This window comes from Beta vulgaris, chromosome 8 (genome assembly GCF_026745355.1).
Source record: "Beta vulgaris subsp. vulgaris cultivar EL10 chromosome 8, EL10.2, whole genome shotgun sequence".
Taxonomy (NCBI): domain Eukaryota; kingdom Viridiplantae; phylum Streptophyta; class Magnoliopsida; order Caryophyllales; family Amaranthaceae; genus Beta; species Beta vulgaris.
In genome coordinates, this window is record NC_079209.1 from 17130484 (window position 1) to 17152568 (window position 22085).

The 22085-nt window shown below is 32.3% G+C and overlaps 1 protein-coding gene across 1 annotated transcript; it reads left to right on the plus strand.

Moving 5' to 3' along the window:
- The first annotated feature begins 9150 nt into the window (after nucleotides 1–9150).
- LOC104901121 (uncharacterized) lies at nucleotides 9151–14814 on the plus strand. The gene is made up of 5 exons (XM_010688665.4): nucleotides 9151–9543; nucleotides 9678–9890; nucleotides 11369–11462; nucleotides 13646–13880; nucleotides 14271–14814. Exons 1-5 carry the CDS (start codon nucleotides 9541–9543, stop codon nucleotides 14356–14358), a joined length of 633 nt encoding a protein of 210 aa, XP_010686967.2. The 5' UTR covers nucleotides 9151–9540; the 3' UTR covers nucleotides 14359–14814.
- The last annotated feature ends 7271 nt before the right edge of the window (nucleotides 14815–22085 follow it).

Sequence of the window (22085 nt, forward strand, 5' to 3'; positions counted from 1 at the left end):
ATGGAAGTCTTCAATGGTTTCAAATTGCTATAAAATAAATATGCTCATTCATGTTAGAGTGCGTATGTGGATTGATACAAAAGTTTTCGGTTTTTACACAACTGATGAAATCAAAGGTTCAAACCCACCTTTAAACTTGGATGAACTACCCGCACGACATGATTCTGACAGATAAATGGAAGCATGATGATCATGAAAGTTATTTCTAAGATATATTTTTGAACATGGCAACATACGTGTCAACATCATAAGGACGAATATATATACTACAATACAACTAAGGGCTGCAAGAGAGATGCATTAATTTTAACTGAAGAATTCGAACTCTCTTTGAAGTAAACAATGTACGAGTATCAAGAAGTATGAGCCCAATACACATGCAAATCAAGTGTAACAGCAAGATAACATCTCTTCACCATACAAAGAATAATGCACAAGCAGCAAAGGCATATATCTTTCAAAATAAACAAAGTATCAACCACAGACAGCAAAGTGAAAGAGTCAGAACAGGTGGTTAGGTTAGTTTGATTGGAATATGCCAAATAATAGACATGCACTTGTATTCCTACCATAAACTCAATTGTAATTTTCACTCATGAACTGAGTCCGACACTCCGAGCGCAGAGGGCTAACAAATGAGTATACAATCCGTAATAACAGAGTGCCAGCTTTACTTCTCAATGATATCACAAAGAAATTTCCACCATTATTCAATATAGTAAAGTTCTATGTATTGTCAAATACGAAGTAATACATGTTCTAATTGTGGAATAAATTTATATTATAGTAAAATTCTGCTGGCCACAAGGGCACTCTTAACATCTATATCAGAACTTAAGTTGAACTTTATTTGTATGCGATAACGGCCCATGATTTGAGAGCCATTATTTCAAGGATACTCCAAATCTCCAATTAACTAGCCTTTCCTTCAACAACCCAGTAGTTAAAATGCTAAATTCAACACCACTGTCTCAGGCTGCATCAACACCAGGCAGGTAGGTACAGCTACCGCTATGACAAGATACAAGATAGTCATCTGAAATTCCACACTACAACTTAACATGTTATCGCTTCTGTAAGTCCCCTTAATTCCTTTGTGACAACGTCTTACTGCCTCCTAAGATCTACCTCAGAAACATAATTTATCACTTGATTCACAGTTCATGCATGCCTCATAACATTATGGTCAAGTAGAAGGAACAATAGTCAAGAATTATTTCGTCAAACTAACAGCTAAGCAAGTGGTATAGTGTCTTTGCGAACAATTAGATTACAAGAGCCAAAGGGATTAAAGGGGAAGGAGCGATCGATGGCTTCAGATTTTGGATGAATAGTCTTGGTCGCTAATCAAATCTAACTGCCTATAGATTATAAAGTGTCTAATCTTCACTAAGATCTATAAGGAGTCTGAAACTTCAATGGGAGGTTATTAGGATCCAGGTCCCCATAAGAGCATGTAAAACTTTAATACGTCAATTATTAACATAACTACATCATATATCCATGGCTAAAAACACAACATATATCCATCGGAACCCGACGCAAGCAGTAAGAAATTTTGAGAGAGAGGGGGAGGATACCAACCACTACAAGTAGCGAATTCCGGGGAGGGTTGAGAAAAGCAGAATTCCAGAGGGATACCAACCACTACAGAGCCGTCGCAATTCTCCCGACAAGCGTGAAGAGAAACCGCTGAGTACCACTTGAAAATACACCGCGAAAGAGAAGGTCTAGGAACAAAGTTCTCATCGCCGGTGAAGATGATAATTTCCGGCGCCGGTGAAGAAGAGGTTCTGGCGTGTGAGAATTGCGTAACTTCCTGTGACTGTGTGAGAAGTTGAATTGCGAAATAATGAATTGAAGGAGAAATGTACTGTACGTGTATAGGGTTTTAGAAATTGGGGGTAAATTAAGAGGGAAAGCAATAGACAACGCGAGTATTAGTGGGCCTAAGGTAATTTTTAAGTTGTAATATGTTAATACAATGATATACGTTGCAATATACTTAAATGATGTTGCATTTACAACTCTAATACAACGGTTGACTTTAACCGTTGCAATAAACGTTGCATTAGCCCAGGTCGTTGCAAAATCGTGTTGCATTAACCTATGTCGTTGCAACGGACCGTTGCAATATATAACTGTTGCATTAGATCGTTGTAATTGCTTCAAAATGTAGTAGTGATTCCTAATAGGCGTTTTGCTTTCTTAACACTACTGGAAAAAAGGCTAACTAATTGACTTCAATACGTAAACTTTGCACCCAAAAATCAATTGGAAACACATCCGGTTTCGATAAGAATTGCATCCATTTTTAAGGATAACTTGAGCTTTTTCCCACTAGTGTAAACCAAAATTGATATCTGATAATTTCCATTGTTATCTTTGTTCTCCTTTTTAAGAAATAAAAGATATATAATTCAGGTTGTTGTTATTAATATCACATATAAATATGCATTATATTACACAAAATGGAAAAACTTGATTACTGTTGATCATGCATATAGGAAAGAAGCATATACGAAGAGCACTAGCCAGTTTGCAGTAATCAATCAAATCGAGGACCCGAATCTGCACTAAGTTTAGAGTTAGTGTCAAGAGGAGTCGTTACATGCTTACAAGTCCCCATGCTTGCACGATCTAATAATTCTGATCTTCAGCATATATGTACTATAAGAAAGAAGCATACAGGAAGAAGTATCAGTAACTGAAATACCTAAAAATAACCGAGAGACCCCATCTCAGACATAGGAAATTCAGTTTTCAAAAGAGCAATAAGGCGGTCCCACAAAGCATTAGATGATAATATCATCTATGGTTGGGCAAACAACAGGGCTATACCAGAATTTGAACCGGACCATACCTGAATTTTGGACCAGACTGGATCAAAGATTTTGTCCACTTCTCAGTCCACGGAAAATCCTGATTTCGGGTTTGCGATTCAGTCTGGTCCAAACTCGAAAAATTCCAAGTATGTTTGAATCAAATTGAAAAAAGTTTTTTTTTTAAATATAGAGTTCAATCCAACGAGTCCAAAACTAGACCGGACCAGAAAAAATTTCGATCCCGCTCCACAAAATTTCCAGATTTCGGTCCGCCGGTCCAAGGTACTGGTCCAGTCTTGAACCGGTGCACACCCTTAATATTATCAACATATATAGAAAGAGATACGACATATCAGTACCTTGGCAAAAAGTAAACAAGGAATTGTGAATCTGAGCAACAGCAAAAGCCATCTACAACAAAAAATGACCAAATCACTAGTACCAATCCCTTGGGGCTTGTTTGAGACCATATAATACTTTCTGGAAGCTACAAACATAATGAGGAAACCGACAATCAACAAAACCTGATGGTTGATTCATATAAACTGCTTGCTATAAATCAACATGTAAAAATGCATTTTTCACAACAAGCTGATGAATAGACCAATTTTTCGCCATTGCCAAACCCAGATTGTACAGACTAAGTTAAAAGCCTCATCGCAATCAACAACTATTTCTTATGACATGCCAATTACACAAACAAAACGAGCTTTGTGCTTTGAAGGACACCATATGCATTTTCTTTATGAGTATAAATCCACATACAGTTCACAATATTCATCCTCAGCTCATCTAAGCACCAATTTCCATATCCCACCGAGTGTGCTAAAATTTCTATGTACAAATTTCGATTCCAGATAAATATGATAAGAAATAAAGTAACAAAAGCAATATTATTGATGAATATATTGAGTACAATATTTATGAACAATTTATATTGAAAATAAACTAAGTTCTTTGATTCTTTTTCACAACTAGAGAGTGAGACGTGTTGATGTCAACCTGGATTTGAGTGTAAAGTGATATTTTGTCAACGGCAACATGAGTTTGACTTTGGGATGACGTTTTTTCAAAGTTAGGGACGAAAATGGATCGGGTTCGGGGCGGGTGGAGCTTCACACGCATCCGTCACCCACATCCATCCGCTCCACCCGCATGAATGCATTAGTCATCCATCGGGTGAATGGGTGAGTCGGGTGGTTAGCGAGTTAGGAGATGGGTGGGTGTTAAGCGGGTGATGGGTCGGATGACGGATGAAAAAAAAAATCTCACCTGCATCTATCACCCACTTCACCCGCCACCCGCTTTTAATCCGTTTATTTCGAGTTTTGATCCGATAAATAAAATCGAGTTTAGCAGGTGATGGATGATCCACCATCCATTTTCATCCCTCTTTTACTTTATTCCTTATTTGGAACTTTTTTCCCCTTTATACCTTCTCATGTCCCTATCATATGGTCCACCATTACATTATTAATTCAATTTTACTGCTTTTCTCTTTCCTACTTTAACCCCTTTTATTTGTTTATTTATCTTAACCGCTTTCTCTCTCCTACTTTACCCAAACCCCAACCCACACAAGTGGATTCTCCTTGGTATCTGTAGGAACAATAACAAGGAAGATCTTTAGGAAACGGAGGTAGTACTCCATCCGTTTCCTAAAGATCTTCCCTCTTTCCGTTTCAGTCCGTTTCCAAAAGATCTTACCTCTTTTACATGATTCCTTATTTGGAATTTTTTCCCTTTTTACCCTCTCATGTCCCTATCATATGGTCCACCATTTCATTATTAATTCAATTTTACTTCATTTCTCTCTCCTACTTTAACCGTTTTTATTTGTTTATTTATCTTAACCCCTTTCTCTCCTACTTTACACACCCCACACCCCCACACAATATGATCGTCCTCCTTGGTATTTATAGGAATAGTATCAAGGAAGATCTTTAGGAAAGGGAGGGAGTAGTATCATTGAAATCATTCTTTATTTTTATTTTTTATATTTCTTATTTATTATTATTCAATAGTTTATTATTATTACTAGTTAATACTCCCTCCGTTTCCTAAAGATCTTCCCACTTACTGTTCCTACAGATACCAAGGAAAATCAAGTTGTGTGGGGCATGGTGTGAGTAAAGTAAGAGAGAGAAAGGAGTTAAGATGAATAAACAAATAAAAGGGGTTAAAGTAGGAGAGAAAAGGAAGTAAAATTGAATTAATAATGAATGGTGGACCATATGATAGTGACATGAGAGGGTAAATAGGGAAATTTGTTTTGCCAAATAAGGAATAAAGCAAAAGAGGGAAGATCTTTTGGAAACACCCTTAAACGGAAAGAGGGAAGATCTTTAGAAAACGGAGGGAGTATTTTGTCATTACTATTAGTAGATAATTTACCATTATTATTTAATGACTTATTATTATTTTATGTAATAACTTATCATTATTGATTAAATAATATTTTTATTATTATAATTATTATTGAATATTAACATCTATATTATTAAAAACTATTATTATCATAATATTATATTATATTATATTATATTATATTATATTATATTATATTATATTATATTATATTATATTATATTATATTATATATATTATATTATATTATATTATATTATATATTATATTATATTATATATTATTATATATATATTATATTATATTATATTATATTATATTATATTATATTATATTATATTATATTATATTATATTATATTATATTATATTATATTATTTATTTATTTATATTATATTATATTATATTTATTATATTATATTAATTATTTAATATATTATATATTATATTATATTATATTATATTATATTATTATATATATATATTATATTATATTATATTATATATATTATATTATATTATATTATATTATATTATATTATATTATATTATATTATATTATATTATATATATTATATTATATTATATTATATAATTATATTATATTATATTATATTATATTATATTATATATATTATATTATATTATTTATATTATATTATATTATATTATATTATATTATATTATATTATATTATATTATATTATATTATATTATATTATATTATATTATATTATATTATATTATATATATTATATTATATTATATTATATTATATTATATTATATTATATTATATTATATTATATTATATTACATTATATTAGATTATATTAGATTATATTAGATTATATTATATTATATTATATTACATTATATTACATTATATTACATTACATTACATTACATTATATTATATTACATTATATTACATTATATTACATTATATTACATTATATTACATTATATTACATTATATTACATTATATTATATTATATTATATTATATTATATTATATTATATTATATTATATTATATTATATTATATTATATTATATTATATTATATTATATTATATTATATTATATTATATTATATTATATTATATTATATTATATCATATCATATCATATTATATCATATTATATTATATTGTACTCCCTCCGTTTCTTAAAGATCTTCCCTCTTTCCGTTTAAGTGCGTTTCCAAAATATCTTCCCTCTTTTACTTTATTCCTTATTTGGAATTTATTTTTCCATTTTTACCCTCTCATATCCTTATCATATGGTCCACCATTACATTATTAATTCAATTTTACTCCCTTTTTCTCTCTTACTTTAACCCCTTTTTATTTCTTTACTTATCTTAACCCCTTTCTCTCTCCTACTTTACCCACCCCACATCCCACACAATTGATTCTCATTGGTATCTGTAATAATTGTAACAAGGAAGATCTTTAGGAAACGGAGGGAGTATTGTATTCTATTGTATTGTATTGTATTGTATTGTATTATATTGTATTATATTATACTCCCTCCGTTTCCTAAAGATCTTCCCTCTTTCCGTTTAAGGGTGTTTCCAAAAGATCTTCCCTCTTTTGCTTTATTCCTTATTTGGCAAAACAAATTTCCCTATTTACCCTCTCATGTCACTATCATATGGTCCATCATTACATTATTAATTCAATTTTACTCCCTTTCTCTCTCCTACTTTAACCCTTTTTATTTGTTTATTTATTTTAACCTCTTTCTCTCTCCTACTTTACTCACACCATGCCCCACACAACTTGATTTTCCTTGGTATCTGTAGGAACAGTAAGTGGGAAGATATTTAGGAAACGGAGGGAGTATTGTATTATATTATATTATATAATATTATATTATATTATATTATATTATATTATATTATATTATATTATATTATATTATATTATATTATATTATTATATTATATATATTATATTATATTATATTATTATTATATTATATTATATATATATATTATATTATATTATATTATATTATATTATATTATATATTATATTATATTATATTATATTATATTATATTATATATATTATTATATTATATTATATTATATTATTATATTATATTATATTAATTATATTATATTATATTATATTATATTATATTATATTATATTATATTATATTATATTATATTATATTATATTATATTATATTATATTATATTATATTATATTATATTACCTCCGTTTTTTTTCTATTACAACAATGAGATTTTTACACTATTCACTCACCACCCTTCTACTATCTCTTGTGATTTTTATGTAAGGAAAAATATAATCATGTGGGATCTTGTCAGATTCGTCTCTATTTATACTTTTAAAATATAAAATTTTTATAATTTTCACTAAAAAGTAATTTAAGATATTAATAGTTAAAGTTGTGCATTGACAAGCGTGAAAACTCTATTATTGCAATAGAAAAAGAATGGAAGAAGTATTATATTAATTAATATTTTTACTACTATTATTTATTTATTAATTAATGATAGCTAAATTATTATCATTACTATTAGTTATAATTTAATTTAGTTCAGTTCCAGTCAATTTAGTTCATTTCAGTTCAGTTTAACTATTTTTTGCCGAAGAGATCAAGCTCTTAGCATGTGCACCTCTTTATCTTCTTCTACTAGATGTGCATGTTCAGCATCAAGGTCGTTTTAATTTTTTTTGAGGAGCCTATACTAATTATAAATTTGGACCCTCAGTATAAGACTATTATGCATATATTGTAAAATTTATCATTGTTAAATTATTTTTGACAAAATAAAGCTCGGGTTTGAATGATATGGCCAAAAACCAATTGATTTAAGACTTCTGAAACCTCTAGAAAGCGGGATCATGTACTGTTGGTCGCTTCGCATGTCCTATTAGACGACCCTATTGAGCATAAACATCAACATGGGCATGCAATGTATTGTTTTTGCCAACTTATCTTGTTTTCGTCCAATATCAAAACCCCAAACCCCACCTCATGTCTATTGGCCGATGCTTTGTTGGGCTTGTACGTGCACCTAACATTATATTTTTTCATTCATTAATAATGCAAATTATTAAAGTTGATATCTATAAATATGTACTGAGACCATTCCAACAGTTTCTAACTCGATATGACCCACCATGAAGAAATTGAAATTAAACTAAATATTTTTTCATCCCAATATAACTGATCGTAATCCAACTCAATCCATATAACTCACAAGTCATAACAACTAAAATATATATCATTCTCATATGACTGTCACATCATATAACAACTAACCATCTTACCGTTTTTCAAATACACAAAAAGTTCAATAGATTCATGAAAAACATAAATATATTCCAAATATCTTGATGAATCAATAACGATTTAATTTAATTGTACTATTATCCTAAGAGATATTTTTTTTGTCAAACGTACACACTAACGTGAACTTACCATCCAAGAAGCTAAGAGAAGACGATATATCATACAAGCATAGACAAGATGTTAAAACCCTATTTTGTTTAGTTGGTATGAATATCTCAATAAACCATGCCCGTGATTGGAATGATCGTAGAAGCTTATATTATACTTCAAAACATAATATAAAAAAGGAATATAGTCCAATTATATGAAATTATAAATACAAGCACACCATAACTTCAAACTCTCCAAGACTCCAACCCTTTCTAGTTTCTAGTTGCCAAGGTCTCCCCACCTACATCACGCCTTCTTCTCTTTCTGAAAAACGGAGGCGTAGCAGTTACAGAGCAACTATTTTTCTCTCCCCCAAAACATTGACTTTCACTATTTATTATTTCCCCCATTTAATTTTTCCTATCACTTTCATCACCAATTCGTCATCAACTGATATACCCATCTCCATTTTTTTCTTCCTTCAAATTTCAACTCCTTTTTTTTTTTTTTTTTTTTTTTTCTTTTTTTTTTTTGAGGGGAAAAGCGAGCCAAATATTTTTTCATTTTCATTCCTTTTTTTCAAATTTCAACTCCTGATATCATATAGTATAAATATATATTGAAAAACAAACATAATTTTCATTTTCATTCCTTTTTTTCCTTCCCTGTCTAAAAGACTGAATTCACAAAATGACAATATTTAGAGTTTTCTTCTTGTCAAAGTCTTAACCAATCACTTGTTTACATCGTGCTACTCACGGGATCTTTTTTCCTCCCTCATAAAATTTTGACTTTAAAACACATTTCTATGTTCTTGGATTTTCTTAATTACCCAGATTAAAATTTGGTTAATTTCCTTCAAGTTTTCCTTTCTTCTTGTTTTCCCGGCAACCAAACAGGGCATTGGCGGACCTCCCAAAGATGGTAAGCAATAAAAATGATTTATTTCTCTTTTCTTTTTCTATGTTTATATTTACTTAACTGTTACATTGGTTTAATTCATTATTGGTATTCCCCTGTTTTTTTCACATAGAAATTTTTCTTATTTTTTTTTTCAGGAATCAAAATCTGATATTTTTGGAAAGAATTTCGGATTACAAGAAATGGGTAATAAAAAAATGGCGGTTTCTGATCATCAAATGAATGGTTTTAAGTATGAAAGTGGTGCTGATAAATCTGATTGTTACATAGTTGACTTGGAGAATTTCTCAAATGGTGTTGACAATGAGCACTCAATTCATTCTACAACTACTCCAAATTCAAGAATTACTGTAATTTTCTTTTCTTTCTTTTTTTTTTTTTTTTTTTTTTTTTTTTTTGTGGTGATCAAGACTCAAGAGTATGACAAATTACATATTTTTTATCACAAGCTTTAGTTATCATCTTTTTGGGGATATGCTTAAAAATTCATACTTTATCTTCTTTTTCGGATATCTTTTTTTTCAAGGTTGGTGGTTGGATTGTTGGATAGTCATCTTGTTATCCTACTAATTGGTTGTTATCATGGAATAATAAGTGTCAAGTACTTAACTTTCGGGAATCATGGGATTATTATTCTTTAGGAAAAAAAGGTTAGCAAATTGTCATCAATTCTCTTCATTTCATAAATTTTTGTACAGAAACTTGTATGCAATGAGGGTATTGTATAAAATTGATTAAGTTGCAGCATATTATATACACTCGAAATAAATAATATCAACATAGTTACTATTTAATTTTTAAATATTTTTTTATTGCTTAGTTTATTAGAGAAAATGGAGGAATATACTTTTGTAGTTGTGACTTGTGAAGGAGTGATAGAATTGGATACAATTTCTTTTTTCATGTTTCCAATCACTCATATTTGTGGGATGAACCGTTGCATGCGTTTTTAATTAGCAAAGATGAAAGACCCTGTTAAAGTGACACATTTAACATGTATAATTAGTCAGGTTTTACGTCAGGTTTTTTGAAAAGGAAGAGGAATAATAAGGGAAATCTCATTCTAAAGAGCTTCCAAAAGAGTTTCGATCCTATGACCTTAAAGTTATTAGGTCAAATTTTTATTATTAAGCTATGCTTGGTGTCCTGTACATGCCTATAATTCTCTAGGTACATCTAGTATACAATAGAATTTTAGGTATATTTGTATATGACATATATTAGTCATATATTTTTTTGGGCCCTCTCTTGGCCACCCGTGCTAAGATGAATAACCTTTAGGCTGCGGCTACTCACTCAGAGTCCCAACAAGCCCCAACCCCCCTCCCCAATAATATTGAAATTTGCTTCCACCAAAATTCGAACCTGGGTCTTCCATGTGGAAAATAGGAAGCCATACCATTGTACCCAAGGATCCTTGGTATATATTAGTCATATATATTAATTGATAATATATACTTTTGACGTTGTTTGTACACTAGTTGTTGTGTATATCTTTCAAATTCCATGAATTTGGAATTACATAAAGAATTTGCCTTTGAACTTGTCTCCAAAAGGGGTAAGGTAGGGCTATGAAGTTGTGATTGAAAAGGTATATCACATATGAACTTGGCACTTGGCATGGACTTCAAACGTGGGCAACTTTGTGTGTTTAATTTTGGGCGGTTGAAAGGATATAATGGAATTTGATGTGTGTTTCAACAACAATTTTTTAAAAATGTATATATTGTTTTATTATTTTGTCTTGTTGCTTAGGTGAATCATACCAATTGCTTGCTAATGCTGTTTTCTTTTCTTTGATCTTTTCTATAATGTGGTCTCTCAAAAGTTGCAAAGAAGCCTTTCTAGAAAAGTTCCACAGCGTGGCGCAGAGAGGAAGCTTAATGATAGAGACACATTTGCTCCTTCCTCTTCACCTAGAGGTATGGTTATCGTTCTCCTGACTGTTTCTCTCTTTCGACTTATATTGTACTTTCAGACTATTCACGCACTCTTCTTTGACCATACGTAAGTAAGAGCCGCTCTTTAAACAATAAAGAAATACTCGTAGTTATCCTCTATGTTTTTGTTGTTTGATATACTTTGATGTTACATGTTCTTAAATCCTTTTTGATTGCCTAGTTTGATGTTACATGTTCTTAAATCCTTTTTGATTGCCTAGTTTGATGTTACATGGTAGTATTATTAATTAACAAGATTGTTATCAACATACTTATCCTTTGAGCATCCTCTGCTTAAGCAACTTCCAATGTGGGCCTGAGACGTGATTAGTCGTCACTCCAAACTTTTTTTTAAGAAAAAAAAAATCAAGTGGGGATACACTTTGATTTGAATATGTTAAAGTAGATGTTGTGATCTGTAGTAGTATATAAAATGTAAATTTTTCTTGATAATTTTGGCCTAAAGACTAGAGGTTCATTATATTACCTCCTCAGTCCTATATCTATCATCGTATAATCATTTTAGGGTGTCAATAAATTGTATCTCCTTTCTCTAATTTTCTAAGTTAAAATAATTCTCTTTATCGGATTAACAGTTTTATATCTCAAATTGTATAATTAATCTTGTGGAGTCGAACAATTTTTTTCTTAATGAACTATGGGATGGAGGTTGTATATATGATCATAGAATTCAATTTTTAGCAAGAGAAGTATATATTATATAAATTAACGAAAATTTCCAAAGAAAGTTAGAATTAGAGGAAGTATTCAATTGAAGAATGTTTGCAACAGCTGCGTAGCATAATCTGGCTCTTGGGCGCAACAGATGGTATTTTAAAATTGCTAATGCTCCGGTTTAAGAGGAGTCTTGTTGCTGTAATAGCTAGCCTATTCATTGCCTCAACAACAAAAAGAAACTAAAAAAATAAATAAAATAGATAATAGATAACTAGTTTTATTCAGCAACTTGCCTTATCAGCAATTATAAAATTTGAGTTCTGGCAAGTCTCTTAACTTCTCAGCTGTTGACAGTTCACCTTGTTTAGATGAGAAGACTTTAAATTAGCATACTTAATTAGTTGGAATTTTGGGAATGTTCCACTGATTAGTAGCACTAATGCATTAGGTAAAGAATTACTAATTAGACAGTTCAACCCATGATCGTATTACTGTTGGCACTGATTATTATCATCATCATTATCGTCATAATATCATTATCATTGTCATTATCATCATCATTGTTGTTGATGAATCTGCTGTTGTCTGTTTCAGCACGTAACGGAAGTATGTAAACAACTACTAAACACACACAACTCATCAATTGATTCTCAGAAATTTTGTACTGAGTTCACATTGCACATCACTTTCTGTAGTGGTTAAGCCACTTTTGTGCTCAATCGAGATTGGAGATTATCACAGTATTTGGTGGGCGAGTTACTCAAATAAGATAGTCATTAAGAACAAACTTTTGGTACATAGAATAGAAGAGATCAAGGAAAGTGAAGTAGAGAGGAAAAAAAACAAGAGGAGGTTCTAAATGTTGCAGTTTCATAATAAAAAAAACAGAACAACATATTAGTATTTCTCCGTTAGAATTTTGATGGGTAAAATATAAGATCTTGCTTAGCATCAAAGAAAAAAATTTAATAAAAAATGCAAAATTCTTGATCTTATTCCCTTGTGCGCTGATCTTAATAATGTTACATGAAGCTTCAGCTGATTTGCATGATGTGCAGTTTATCCACACAATTGTTGTACTTTTAAAAGGGAAAATATATATGAGAATATGTGATTCTAAACCACTTGCTCTATGTTGTTGTATGCGTTATGTCAAAATTGACCTTCGGATAACCAATGCTGGCCCATATCATATAAGTGAATGTGAGGTCCATGACTGTAGCCTAAAATGAGCATCCACATCAGTTCAATCATACAAATTTCATATGCATGTTTTTCTTTTCAGAGTCGACTTTATTATTTCGATTATCTTGATAAATGTGCATAAAAGGACATTTATATCATACTTCTATTGTATATATGATCAATAGTGTACCAGCAATGTGATGAATGTGTTGTGCACTTCTGAGGGAACATTGAAGAATGGAAATTTAATTATGAATGCCATATTTTGCCGAACACTGAATAATTTCATGTTAAATCTGCAGCTGCTCAAGTTGTAAGCACGCCAGAAAAGTGTCTTTCCCCTACTACACTACCATTGGCGTCCCAAGATCACACCATGAACAACCACCAACAACTTCCGCAGCATCAAATCACCATCAAAACAGGTGGCATCAATACTATAGCAGATGGTAAATGGGGAAGGAGGTCTAGTTTCAAGCGCCCTGCACACTCTTGGTTTTCTGACCCGAAAAGAATCCTCCTGTTCTTCGCCACCCTGTAAGTCCGCGGTGATCTACATTACTTGTTCATTATCATTGTAGAATGCAAAAACAAAGAGTCAATTTTTGTTGTCCATTTGCTATATTAACATGTCATATCGGTACCTCAGTTATTGAAGTTTCAAAACCAAAAATACAAACTGACAATGATATTGAACATGCTTTTTGACTTTAAAAAACTCAGAAATTAGACTTACCACAATGCTAAGTAGAAGTCTTCTAGTGGTTTTTAGGATGTTTTATTGGATAGTACCCTTACTTGGAAGGTTTTATAGTTTATTTATTTTGTATTCTATGTTGATTAAATTTATTTTTTAATGGTGGTAGACTCCATCAAAATAGAGAACAAAACTTCCTTCTAACGTGATACCCTCAATTATTTCAACAGGTCAAGTATCGGAACAATGTTTCTCATTTACTTCACACTGTCGATTAGTAAGGCTGATGATAAGGAGGGTGTTATAGACTGGCAGTAACCACCCAACCCAACACAATATGATCACAGAATCAATTTAGTCAAGTATTTTCAGAGGAATATATCTTTTTAGACACCCCAGAAAAGGAGGTTGTAAGAAGCAAAGAGATTGTACAGGGAATCGTCATAGCGGCGAAACATGGGAGAAGTTTCGCCGCCTTTTTAGTTAAGCGTGGTGTAGGTTCCAGTTAAACAGATGGGCTGCTGGGAGCTGCAGAGAGTTATACAGCAAAGAATAGCACTATTAAAGTTGATATGTTAGTGAAGAAAACAAAAACAAAAGAAAAAGGAAAGAAATTTGAGGTCTTTTTTTTTTTTTTTTTATTGTATAGGTTTGGTTTATGCTTCTTCCTACATACAAAAAGATGAGATAGAGTCATAGAGAATATTCAGAAAGCTTTTGTAACTTTTGCTTTTTCTGATTTTATCAGTTCCATTAATCTCCCTTGAGCTTTAATTCTTGTACTTTTGGTTGTTTATTAACCGCACTAAAATGGCTTTTTGATGTGTGTGGGTTTCATGTGAGGGTGTAAAGGAATAAATTTTATTGCTTGTAACAAGAAATTCCTCCATTGTGCTCGTGCGTTTTAGGTGCATATTGCGTTAGGCGTTTGCTTCTTTTTGTCTGTTTGGTGTGGATTTGGTGGGGTTGTGTGTGTGTGTGTGTGTGTAATTTACTACATTATCAATGTTGAGTACAAGCTAGTCGATTCTTTTCACTAAATTATGCCGCTCAACATTGGTGCTTGTAAAAGCATCATTATTTATGTACTTGTATGTTTAACCGCAACTTATACACATCTGGCCACGGGTAAGGGGAAGTGGCTTTGTGCTTCCATTTAAGCTTTTGGTTGGTCCTTGTCTGGGAGTTTGGGATTTATCGGGAGAAAGGTGTATAATTTTCGTTAGAAATTCAAGTTCATGATTCATAGTGATATCCTACAAGACTAATATTTGATCAAGTTATATTGTGTCTTATTGTTCTTTAATATCGATTGATGAGTTTCATTATATAAACGATATAATAAAGATTATTTCCTTGCTCATTTAAAGGGATTCTAAATGAGCTGGAAAATAATATACTACCAAGCAAGACCCATGTTTTGTGGTGTTGGCTTTTGCTTTTGCGGGTATTTAATATATCGGCTTGTGATTCGATCCGAAAAAATTGGATTTTTGCTACCCGCAAAAAAAGAATATGAATTTATGATTTCAAAAATTCCAGACAATAGAAGTATACAAATTTTGAAAATTCGAATAGTTTAATTTATTAAACATAACTAAAGAAAGAGTGCAAATATCAAATTATAGTACTTTGTTGACGATTAAGAGTACTGAACATCCCATTGTTTCAATGAAAACAAAAAAAAAGAGAGTGGCAATACCAAATTATAAATCTTTATAATTTGTTTGAAAGTAGTATAGTGAGTGTTTCTGCATATAAACTGGCAAAGATGATGCTAGTGTTGAGAGTGTTGAAATCCCGAGAAGATCTGAAGTGGCGAGAAAGCCCCTCCGACCTTCAATTCAGTGGAGATTTAGGTAGAGAGAGAAAGTGAATTAATGTAGAGAGAGATGCTTTAGTTTTTGTAGGTGAGAAGTCCATACCTTTGAGTGATGAGACAACTCCTATTTATAGAGGATGGGACCTTCAATAAATGAGGGAATTTTCGTCAGCTCCATGTAGTGGAGGATTATCTCCCCTTAATGCAGGGGCATTTTAGCAATATCACCATAGATGGATCAGTCCAATAAATGGGTCCAAGCAATCAGCCCCACACCAAGTAATCAAGCACGGGGATTAATATTGTTTTTCTTGAGGTTAAATGATGCCTTGAGTTAGCTATCTAGCGCTAGGACTAACCAAGCACCGGGATTCAGGGGTGAAATGCCTTGGTTGGGGTTAGGGGGCAATGCCCCCAAACTTTTTCGAGGTATAGGCCCCTACAACAGGGGGTGCCCTTGTATACTAGCCGAGAGTGCGTGCTTAACACTATCGGTGAACTTTTATGAGCCTACTGGAAAACACCCGAGCCTCGCGTCTAAAATCCAGTCCTTTATCCGCACACCATTGGGCGCTAGACCGAGGGTAGATCCCGAGCGTAGAAGGTGTCTTCATTGTGTGTTAGGCGCACATGCACCGCGCGACAAGCAGGAACTTGCGCCTGACGCACGACGCTCGCTCGGGGAAATTGATGATTGACTACTTAACTCCCGAGTTGGGAAGGTGATTTTCCAAGACACAAGTGCGTGAGGCTCGGAGTACTACGCGGGATGCGGGGCTTCGTGAATGACGCACTACAATGTGCTCGGCGCACCTAATACTTGGCGACTGAACTCCCAAGCCGGGAAGGTGATTTTCTCCACACACAGTGCGTGAAGCTCGGGATACTGCGCGGGACACGAGGATTTGAGACCGACGCACTACAATCTGATCGGCGCAGCTGATGCTTGACCAAGGGTCACTTCCCTAGTCGATGATGTCACGAGAAGTTCATGGAAACTCTCCCGGCCTGGGGATGTTGAATCCCGAGTCCATGATTTTACGAGGGGTTGATGGAAGCTCTCCCGACCCGAGGATGTTGAATCCTGACTCTGAGACGTTAAGCTCGGCTCACTCTTGGCGTGAAGCACGCACGGGCATAGCATAGGCCGCAAGGCTCATTCGATTGACACACGCTTGTGCGTCAGACACACGATATGGGAAGTTCTCCTGCTGGCCGAGGATGTCACTCCCGACCCGAGTAGCTCTTGCTCCCTAGTCTGTTGGTGTTATTTGGCTATGTTAGGGGATCATTAACCCGATGTTGTCTATGTGTCAGGCGCCATTTGAAAGGGTTCTTTCTCTTTGCCCGAGTTGGTTCTTTAGACTGAGGGGGGTCATCACCTAGCCGAGTACGTGCAAATAAGTGATACTAAGCCATTTTTTGGCTACATGAGCGGAGCACACCTTTTATGAGCAAGGAGGTGCTAATGAAAGAGTTTCTCTCGACTCGGGGGGTAATACTAGTTCTCACAACGTTTGGTGGTGTGATGTGTTTTGATAGATAACTTTCATCTTTTCGAAATCGCGATATAATGTTTTTGAAGATGCCAAAGGGGGAAAGAGAAAGGCAATAAGAGTAAATAATCTCTAGTCATGATTCATGTTCTCAAGTTGTTTTTCTCTTAGTTAAAAAATAATATAAAAAGTCTAAATTTAGCTTAGTTGAATTACTTTGTTAAAAGAGTTTTATATGACTTATTTAAATTACATATTATATTGTATATGCCTTTGTTGCCATCTTCAAAAAGGGGGAAATTGTTGACCCTTGAGTTTTGAAGATGACTTAACCATAAAATACATATTGTATTTTATTTATATTATTGCTAGGTAATTCATTCTCGAGCAAAGAGAATACTTGATCGAAGATTCAAGATTAAAATGGAGAATTAATCAAAGATCGAAGTGAAGATGTTCGAATGATGATGTATCAAGCTTGGAGCGGAGATTAGAATACATTAGGGTGTATTTAATATCTTCTTGTTAAGGTTGAGTGAGAGCTCAATTTAGTTTATGTTGAATTTTCTAATGGAACTTGGTTCTGTTCCCATGACGAGAACATACACTAGCACAGTCAGGAACAAGGTTAAGAAACAGACTTAGAAACGTCTTAAGGAACCCCTAATATTTTCTAAGTGGTGCGCCTAACATTATTTGTGCGCCCAACTAGTTAGTTAGGAGTTCTAGGTTAGTTTTGACTAGATCCACTATTTTAGGGAGTTTGTTATTAGTTTGTTAGGAAAAGATTTAAAATGATTTTTTGTTTTAATTAGGATAAATATCAAACCTTTTAAATCTTATCTTTTTTTATTTTAATTAAACTAAAAGATTTTGTTTTCAAAATTAAATATAATTTACGACTATAAAAAGATTTTATTTTTAAATATAAAAATGATTTTTGGTTTTAATTAACTTATTTATAAAATTATTTTCCTAAAAACTATTTAAAGTAAATGTTTTAATTACTCCCCAAGAAATTAGTTATCATGCCTAAACACTACTGCTACACATTTGTAGTTAGTGGTTAGTGGGCTTAGTTAATTACTTACCAAGTCTTAATTAATTTAATAAGATTAATTATTCCCCAAGTATTTAAAAATCACGTAATACTTACTGCCTCTTATTCTTAAGTCAAGTAGTGAGGTGAGTGGGTTAATTATTTCTAAACTAATTAATTAATTAATTCATCATTGCCTTCGAGTGACCCATTACCAATGTAAACCAATAATCCAACCGTCGTGCATGAGCTAAGGTATAAGGAGCACCAATGGTAGGGTTTTGGGATAAAGAAGGTGAGGTTTTACGTGGGTTGGTTTCGACAGGTTGTTCCTTAGGATTAGGAACAATAGGTTGTTCCTTTGAGATGGGAACAGGTGCAGGTTTCTGTCTTTGGGAACAGGAGATGGAAGTGATTTGGAAGGAGTAGGACTTGGAGTGTTTTGTGGTTTTGAAGGAGGTGGAGAGGCAGCTTTAGGTGGAGATGAAGTGGTAGGGGGAATAATGTTCATAGGAACAGGAAATTGTTCCCTAAATGAAGGAAAGCAAGCATCATAGGCTTCTTTGGCAATCACTCGAACTTCTTTGTAACACCCCCAAATTTCTCTCTTTTTAAAAATATATTTTAATATAAACTCCTTGAGAAACTTGAGAGTATTACCGCCACGTGATAACGTTAAAGGCTTTAATACTAACTACTACCTGAACTTGGAACTAATGCAGCGGAAATAACTGAACTAGCTTCTCTTTATTAATATAAACTTTATTGTACAACTATATAACGATGGAAATAAATAAAATAAAATAACAACTCCTTGACTAATTATGATTCCTCACTAGCTCCCCCATATGAAGTATGCATCATATCAACCTGTAAATTCTGCTCACCAAAAGGGTCATCACAGGGACAAAGCCATAAAACAAAACAAAACAAAAGCGTGTCAGTAACAATACTGAGTACATGCATATGCGGAATATTAAACACTTTATTTAATTAATCCTTTGAAATATATAATTTCGAAAAACCTTTCTGGATACTTGATAATACTTGTATAATATAAAGTATATAACTTTGATAAAAATCCTTTTTCCTTGCCTAGGTACCTTGCCTAAAGTGTGCACGCCCCCCAAGTTTAGTATTCCTTAACGAGTCTATTACGAGGGGAACTACCTTGTCCACATGACTTATACAAAAAGTACATGGGTAAATAATATAATAGCTACCGTTCTTGCTAATAAATAACAAGCCGTGGCCTCTTTATAAATTGTGATCATAAAAGATCATATAACTAATAAAAATCCTTCTGAAATAATCCTCCTTTAAAAAGAATAATAATTCTTATATAAAACTTTAGCCATATAAAGGCATAAATAAAATAACTTGCTTAAGGGTTAACCTTTAAAAAATAATAATAGTTCAAAAATGCTCCTTTTTAAATATATAAACATGAATCAAAAGATCAAACTCCTTCTAAAATATTTGAATATAAATCCAACGATCAAACTTTATAAATATATTAAACAAAAGACATAACTCAAAGTTCATAAATAAAATTTATAAACATACAAACATGTTCATATAAAACAGGTGTAGTTCATAATAAAACTCATAAAAACATATATTTCAATCCAAAATATTTTACTAAAAACATGATACTACACTTGCAAAACAATTATTAAAGATCTACAAATACACGCACCTTGAAAATTAATAAGTACTAAGGAGAAACAGAAAGGTAGGCTAAGAGGGAGAGAAAATTTAAACTTGAGAAAAGAGATTTATTTCTCAAATTTGGTGTGAAGACTATATGATGGGTGGAGACCCCTATTTATACTAGTTGGAAAAGTAGAATCGGAATACGATTAAGAAACTAAAAGATAAGTTTAGGGAAAAAGATAAACTAATCTAGCTAAGATATATCTAATATTTATGATTATCCAACTAAAATTAGGAAAAGATAGAAATTACCCGATAATACGTAGTTATAGAGGATAAAATACTAAAAGATAAATTAAAAGAAAAGATTACAAAAGTTTGATAAACATGTAAACTCACTGGCGTGAGTTATGAGATTGTCATCGAAATTTTTTTTTTCTTTTTCTTTTTTTTTCATTAAAATATTTTTCCTTTTTTTTTCAAACCTTTTTGGATTTTCTTTAATATACCTTTGAAAATTTTGTTACTAAATTACTTGGATTTTAAAACTAATAAACTTAGGCCCAACATCTATTTGGACTACAATTTATTTTAAATACTCAAAATATTTCTAAAAACCTCTTTTAAAAGCCTTTTAAATATATAAAAAGTCTTTTTAAAAACCAAAACTTTTCTATAAATATAAAAATTAACTTACTAAAAATACGGAGTATTACATTCATCATCATCAATACTATCTTCCTCATCATGCACAAGAGAATGAGAGTTTAATACTTTCTTGTTACGAACTCTTTGACTCCTTCGGGAAGCTCTGAAAACCGGTTTCTCCAACTCTTCCATTTCAACCACCTTCTTTCCTTTTTCCTTTGCTCTTTCGTCTCTTTGTTTTTCTTTTTTCTAATTTTTCAGTTTTTCTTTTTCTTTTTCAATTTTCTCAGTTTTCTTTTCTTTTTCCTTCTCTACCTCAATTTCTGTTTCTTCATCCTCTTCTTCATCACATTCATCTTTTTCCTCATCATCATCCACATTAGCTCTTCCTTTTATCACATCACCATTCACAATACACACCAGCACCCGTCACAGGAACACCGAACAGATCTCCCAAAAATTCGGCATTAAAATCAATTTGGGTTTCTCTAACAAGAGTAGAACAATTTGCTTCTTCATCAATTGAAAAGTTATCACAAAATTCATCCATAAGTTTGGGAACTAGACATTGTCCATTACAATTTTTAAAGAGGTGTTCCCAACCTTGAAATTTAATCAATTCAAGCAATTGTTCAAAATTGACCCTTCTACACCAAGTAGTATCAATACATAAACCAAGAAATACCAAGATGTGGCTGATTTCTTTTTCACGATCTTAGTTGTTCCTCTCACAGGAACAACCGATTCCCCCTCAATCTTTGCATGCGATTCCTCGACTTCCATTTCCCAAGTTTCTCCAGTTTGCTTCCTCTTTCTCAAGATCCGTTTTGGTGGACTTGGTGAGATATCCATGGGAGTTGGAGATTCGGTGTGTGTGGAACAGGGAGAGGGTTTTTCGGGTTTTTGGTTAGTGAAAGAGTGAGGAGTTTTTGTGATGTTCATGTTTGTGAAAAGGGGTTCGATTTTATTTGAGATGAAGAGGTGTAAATTTTAGTTTAGTGGGAAAGCTTGGGAGTGATTAATGGAGGAAGATGAAAAGTAAAATAAAATTATTTAACCGTGTATAAAGAAATTAAAGATAATATTTCCCAACTAATTCGAGAGATACTAGGAAAGAATAAAGGAATTAAGATCAGATTTTCAGGAAAAAAAATCTGAACAAAATATTTTTGGATTTTTATTTTGAATTTCGAAAATTTAAAAGAAGTCCTAGATTTAATAAGCTGGGAGCAGCGTTTGGGAACAACGAATGGGAATAACAAATTTTGCTACTTTGGAACGCAATTCATCCTTTAATCCCTTGTTAACTCTTAAGGCATAGAATTGCCTTATGAACATTAAGGGGAATATTATTGGACCTTGGTGAGCAATTTTCAGACAGTTT